We start from the raw sequence: 6,473 nt of genomic DNA, 5'->3' as shown, positions 1-6,473 counted from the left end.
GTGGAGCATGGGGGGACCTCGAGTGGAGCATGGGGGACCTCGAGTGGAGCATGGGGGACCTCGAGTGGAGCATGGGGGGGCCTCGAGTGGAGCATGGGGGGACCTCGAGTGGAGCATGGGGGGACCTCGAGTGGAGCATGGGGGGGCCTCGAGTGGAGCATGGGGGGGCCTCAAACGAATAAATAAAATAAATTATCACTAGTATTATTATTTATTATTATGCCCAGTTGACGAGGCCCCTTGATGTGGGGCCTGAGGCAGTTGACTCTTCTGGCTGTAATGGCAGGTCCACCACTGCCCTTCTCTCCTCGTCTCACCCCTTCTCTCCCCTCCTCTCCTCTTCTCTCCCCATCTCTCCCCTTCTCTCCCCATCTCTCCTCTTCTCTCCCCTTCTCTCTTAACCAGTAGCTTTCAGATGCAAAATAAGCAGACATATGGAGAGGAGGGCTTTCTCCGGCCCTCCTAAAGTTTCAGATTGTATGACAAATCACGTCCCCCTACCCCCCACCCCCCAACCCCACACAGACTCAGCAGACAACAGCTTCATTAGAGTGAAAGAGGGAGTTTTTGCAGCTTTGTCGAGTCAAGCTCAGACCCTTTCCCCTTCTCAATTACTCCATTGTTGGCACCGGCTTCAAGTTATTGCACTCCAAACCATATGGCTCAGTCGAGACGCCACAAGTGATGCCATCTCTGCAACAGAACCTTACCAGAGAAGTCCAGTTCAGGGAACTAGAGAAGTCCAGTTCAGGGTACCAGAAAGGCTAGCACCAAGAGGTGTTGTATTGAAACTTTTATTGGGATATAGTCAACAGTCAACATACAGGGAACGGTTGAATGGAAAATATGGTTGAAACTCCAAAAATGTATTAGTATACTGTTATTACTATGTTATAACCACGATCAGTATTATTATTCAGAGGAATCATATGAATCATATGAACAATCATATGAATCATATGTAAAAGGTGATAACACACCATTCAATTCAGAATCCTAGCAAAATAAACTGCTGTTATATAATAGAAAGCCGTCTCCTGGGTGTACAGCACATAGACGTGGTGTTGCCAACAGCTCTAGGGACCACATCCCTTCCAGGGGCCTATGGCCATACGGTGGTGTTTACTCTGCTGATGAGGTCAGGTTCTACATCACAGTAAAGTATTGCTGTATATTTGTTCTTCTTTTAACACTGTTTAAATCTGCAGCAAACCGTTTCCTCAATCTGCTCAATCGTTGCCATGGATCTTTAGAATTAGAACGCGTTTAGAGACACCATGCTCATTGTGGACCCTAATGCAGGGTAAACTAGAGGTAAATTATGCACTTGTGTAAATACATGAAGACAAGTGAATAGGACTTGTATTTAGACCAGAACATGTGATTGATAGCAGCAGGTTCACGAACTGCTGCAGTTTAGAAACCGCTTCACAATGAGGCCACGTCATTAGCATTCAGACTGCCCTAAATGAGATTCCATTACATTATAATAATAGCACCTGTTTGGAAATCTAATTGAGCTAAGATATTCCCAATTCAAAAATACAGGTATCACAGATAGAAGCATGATTGGCTAACTTTCTCCCAAAACACAAACAAGCAGGTGTATGGTTAAAGATGGCTCCCGGGTGGAGCAGCGGTCTGATTGGGAGTCCCAAAGGGCAGCGCACAATTGGCCCAGCGTCGTCCGGGTTTGGCCGTCAATGTAAATAAGAATTTGTTCTTAACTGACTTGCCTAGTTAAATAAAGATTAAATAAATAAAAACATTTAAAATAGAGGAAGGTGGGTGCATATGCATAGGCTACCCATAGGCAAACAACAACATCCGTCCACAGACAGCATGCCCATTTCAAGGTTTTGCCTCTGCAAAACAGTGTCGAGCGTCTTGCTTTGGTTTGGAGCTATATGTGCTTTCTTATAGGCGAAAACAATTCAATATTTATTGAAAGACTATCAATTTGAATAAAATGTTTTTCACTCTAATTTGGAAAATGTGCACACAAAAAAATACTATTAAACGTAACGTTTGAATGATTGTGTGGGTAAAGTAGCATCCCTTACAACAGAATAAAACACTTATAACAAAATAAGTAAATCTGACAAATTTTTATTTTACCTTTATTTAACTAGGCAAGTCAGTTAAGAACAAATTCTCATTTAGAATGACGGCCTACCGGGGAATTGCCTTGTTCAGGGGCAGAACGACAGATGTTTACCTTGTCAGCTCGGGGATTCGATCTAGCAACCTTTCGGTTACTGGCCCAAAGCTCTAACCACCAGCCGCCCCTAACTGACCAAAGTCAACTAATTATGTGTTCATTTGTGATGTGCACCAATTAACATTGGACCTGAAAAAATAACAAAATAAACATTCTTTAGAGTTTATTCTATAACATTCCTCTGTTCTCCAGACATGTTGCATGGAATATATCATTAATTTTAAGGTTAGGGGCATTTATCCAGCCTGGTCTTTGGAAGGGTAGGAATGCTGGATTTTTCTCCAGGAGAATATTACACATATTTATTTGTTTATTTAGAAATGAACACAGTGGGTGTAAAATGGAACTGAACTGTCCAAGAAACCGTGAATCCATAGAAAGATACCACAGTTTGCTACAAATAAGTTTGTTTCCATCACGGTTGTAAGCAAGGGACTTGTTTTCTTGTTCTCTATTTCTGGCTAATGCCTTTACAAAGATGAAAGGGGAGCTTTGAGATGTGGAGAGTCGTATCTGGGTACAATTGAAGCACTGGACTAAGGAATGAATTACCATTGAAAAGTAATGGCCCTATTCTACCCTGCTTGAGTTTTTAACAAGAAGGGGGAAAAAACTATGCTCGCCTGGGCTGCTGCCTGAACGCCAAGGGAAGGGATTAAACAGCGGATTAACATCTGAAAACTCCGTTCAGACTTTCTGACTCAAAGATCTTTTAGCAGACAGTAATCGCGTTAATACCCGGGGATTAATGCTTTTGCAAAAATACAAAATTGAATTTTAATTCAGGTTGTATAAATAGATATGAAATAAATGGAGGAATATGCCGCTAGAGAATGGAGAGAGTCTATCCCCCACACTTCCTTTGCTCTAGTGTCAATAGAGGTATTATGACCTCACCAGTATAACACCTTGCAAAATGCATTTATTTATTCCTAACCACGAGTTTAGCACCTGCCGTACAAATGTGATATTACAACCTACTCTACTTTAATAAATCAGCTTTGATTCAACATAATTCATGCTAAAATATTTCAAATCAAAACGAATAATTCAACAAATTGATCACAGGGGTGGTCTAATAACACAATTGAATAGATTTGATTTTCTGAATGGAATAACTTTTTCGTTCTTATTTGTTTCTATATTTTCTTGAGTTTGAGACCCTACTTTGGGTAATTCGGTTGTTTCACTTTCTCACGTGTTTCTGCTATTGAAATGTAATCACATCTCGTGCTCTTGTGCCTAATCCTGTCACAGCATCACCCAGGCAACCTCTCTCTCAAGTGTGGGCAGAAAACTCTGCTTTCTCTACCACCCAGACAACTTGTCCTATCCGCAAAACCAGCCTGGTCTCCATGCAGGCTCACACTTCTAGGGCAAACCAACTAAGTCATATTGTAAAAATGTTAACTTTTATCATTTTACAAGAGCAATAAAGCATGACTACCTACGAATGTCCAAACTAAAACAAAAATAGACCTTCAAGCTGTTCCTCGTCTTTGATGTTATTACTGATTGTATTGTAACAATAAAATCGATCCCAAGCCCAGTAGGTTGGCTCTTCCGAGCACAGCATTTGTCTGTAAGAGTTTAACAAGTTATTTTCCTCATAAACCGACCTCCGGCGTGTGGCAACATCATCAATAGTCTTTGTCACAACTTCGACTTTTTACAAATGGAAATAATGATCATATAAGGCATTATATATGACATTAACATGCCCCGAATTTAGACCAACAAATACGCTCAAATTATTTGAGATATAGAATCTAGGAACATGCCTTAGAGCCGGGGTGTTTTGCTCCTGCTAAGACTATTTGAATAAGAATAACGCCAATAGAGTGGCTCAGGCTGAAAAAATGGGTGACAAAAGCCCAGAGGAGCCCGAATTTGGACGAGGGACAACGCGTAGAAGGAGTGAAAAGAAGTGAGGGGCGACGCGTAACGCCTACAATTGGAACAATTCACCTTATAATCGCTTTGATATATTATACATGGCCGAAGACTCTAAACATTGTGTAATTATTTATAAATGACTGTCCCTCTACCCTCATTATACCGCCAGCAGAAAGGCACTGCAGGTCCCTGGCCAAACTATTTCTAAATAGTGCCCCCATCCACTTTTTCAAAGGAGAGGCGAGATCCTGGACATGGAATAAATAGAATAATTAATGGAAATTGGTATGCCTGTCTCATAAAGATGTCTTTAAAAACCCTTTAAAAAATTTGTCCAATCCATGCGCTAGACATTTTTACTGCTGTGCCCTTCATGTTTTGAATGTTAATTAGCCAGGGTTGACTGTAGATGTGTGGAGAAAGTTGTGAAGGCGAAGTAACCTGTCCTGTTTTAGATGCTAGATAGGCTATAGCCCTAAAATGCGAATGTTTAAGCATGCATTTTTCTACAGCAACTTTTGTGTTTTGTTCGAAAACTTGGAAAACAGTCTCATTTTCCAACATTTTCAAAATCCAAATTTTATTTCATTTCGATATATAAGAAATGCCTTTTGCTTTTACATATTCGGTTCTATAGGAAATACCGAATCTTGGACAGAAGATAAACGAATTTATTTTTTGGAGCGTGCCCTTGCTTCGGGGGGCTAAGCGCTTCGTCATTTGCTCATCTTCTTCTTTCATTTAACTTTAAAGGTTTAACTTAAAGTGGGCTTGGTGTTTGGTCCAGGGATGGATAGCAACAGTGGTGCTCGCGTGGCTGGGCAGCGGTCCCCTGCTCTCATTGGACGGTCGTGATTACAGGCACGCTTCGAAGCGCGAACAAATAACAGGCATACATTATGCTAATGAGATGGCAGTGCGGCACGGGGCAGACCTGATGCACCCCATTCATCCATCCTTCACACAAATGCCAGCGCGAGAGGTGTACGACCATTGTCTGACCAGGGTATATAAGGTATCTGAGGCCAGTCGTGTGCCAGGCTCATTCGCTCACACGAGCTGATTCAAGCGCAAGAGCAAGACGCGTGCCTTGTACTCTTCATTCCAACTACTTTTCGGACTTTGGCTCCTTGCAAGACAACTGATACTGTACCTTCTCCAACCAGATTACTAAGGTGGGTTTCGTTCTGCTCCCAGAGTCCTTCGCCATTGCCTTGACTAGGCCTGCTTTCCAAACTTGACCATGCGCTCTTGCATTTAAAGTGTTTAACCCATTCCCTCTCCTCTTATTTCTGCAGGAAAAACATCATGTGCACCGCAATGGAGACCGTTTACTCTGACATGGACAGTTCGAGCTGCGACTACTTTATGCAAGATGACGAAGACTCGTGCAGCAGCATGCACGCTTCCTCCCCGTCATCCTCCATCGGCAAGCCCGCCTCCCCGGCCAGTGACAGCCAGGGCTCGTGCGCTACGGATCTGGGACAGAAGAAGAGACGCAGAGGCAGAGCGAGGAACGAAGCCACCGTTCACGTGGTAAAGAAGAACCGGCGCGTAAAGGCAAATGACCGCGAGAGGAACAGAATGCACAGCCTGAATGACGCTTTGGAGACCCTCCGGACCGTTCTACCGGCGTTCCCCGATGACAGCAAACTCACCAAGATCGAAACTCTGCGCTTCGCTCACAATTACATCTGGGCACTCTCCGAGACCATACGCATCGCGGATATTGAACAGCGCCAGAACAAGTCACGGGCTGATGCGCCTCTCTTGCTTCCCAACCTGCGCGTGATGGACACCCTGAGTCCGGCCAGCGATGCTTGCTCCTGGAGCTCCAGCGCGTCCTCCTCTTCCTCCTCTCCGTCTTATTGCACTTCAAGCCCCAGCAGCCCAGCCGCCCAGAATGACTATGGGTGTTTCCAGACTGATGTTCGACAGTACAGCTACCACAACTTTGTACCAGGCATGTCCTACTAACTGAACTAAAGCCTTACCACAAACTTTTGTAGACTGCGAGATTGTTACAATAGAGTGATAGCAGAATAATGACTGAATGCATTCTTCAGTTAGTCTGTTGAAAGGGACAAAACGGAATGATATCACTGTTTGCCTTATTAACCCATGTCTCTGTGGGTGTGTTTTATACAGTTTATTTTGTTTTCCTATTTTTACATGCTCTAATTTACATTCGGGGTGAACATTAATTTAATTTTGTCGACTTTTCTAAGTTGAGTATGATTGTTTTGTTAGACGTTTAATATTCCTCAAAAAACATTTGCACTTTTTTTTTTCTCCAGCGCATACGATTCCTATTAGAAGTCCACTTCACAGATCTTGACCTTAACCTCTATTAGAC

General features: G+C 42.9%; 1 protein-coding gene across 1 annotated transcript; it reads left to right on the top strand.

The window, feature by feature from the left end:
- The first annotated feature begins 5,437 nt into the window (after positions 1–5,437).
- On the top strand, positions 5,438–6,094 carry LOC120062174 (neurogenin-1-like). Its single transcript, XM_039011979.1, has one exon. It carries the CDS (start codon positions 5,438–5,440, stop codon positions 6,092–6,094), a length of 657 nt encoding a protein of 218 aa, XP_038867907.1.
- The last annotated feature ends 379 nt before the right edge of the window (positions 6,095–6,473 follow it).

This window comes from Salvelinus namaycush, chromosome 17, assembly GCF_016432855.1.
Source record: "Salvelinus namaycush isolate Seneca chromosome 17, SaNama_1.0, whole genome shotgun sequence".
In the NCBI taxonomy this organism is placed as follows: domain Eukaryota; kingdom Metazoa; phylum Chordata; class Actinopteri; order Salmoniformes; family Salmonidae; genus Salvelinus; species Salvelinus namaycush.
The sequence above is the reverse complement of the archived record's forward strand: the minus strand, read 5'-3'. Positions and strand labels throughout refer to the sequence as shown.

What these genes read in the sequence shown, in the direction of transcription:
- LOC120062174 (XM_039011979.1), top strand. Translation starts at nt 5,438, where the DNA reads ATGGAGACCGTTTACTCTGACATGGACAGTTCGAGCTGCGACTACTTT.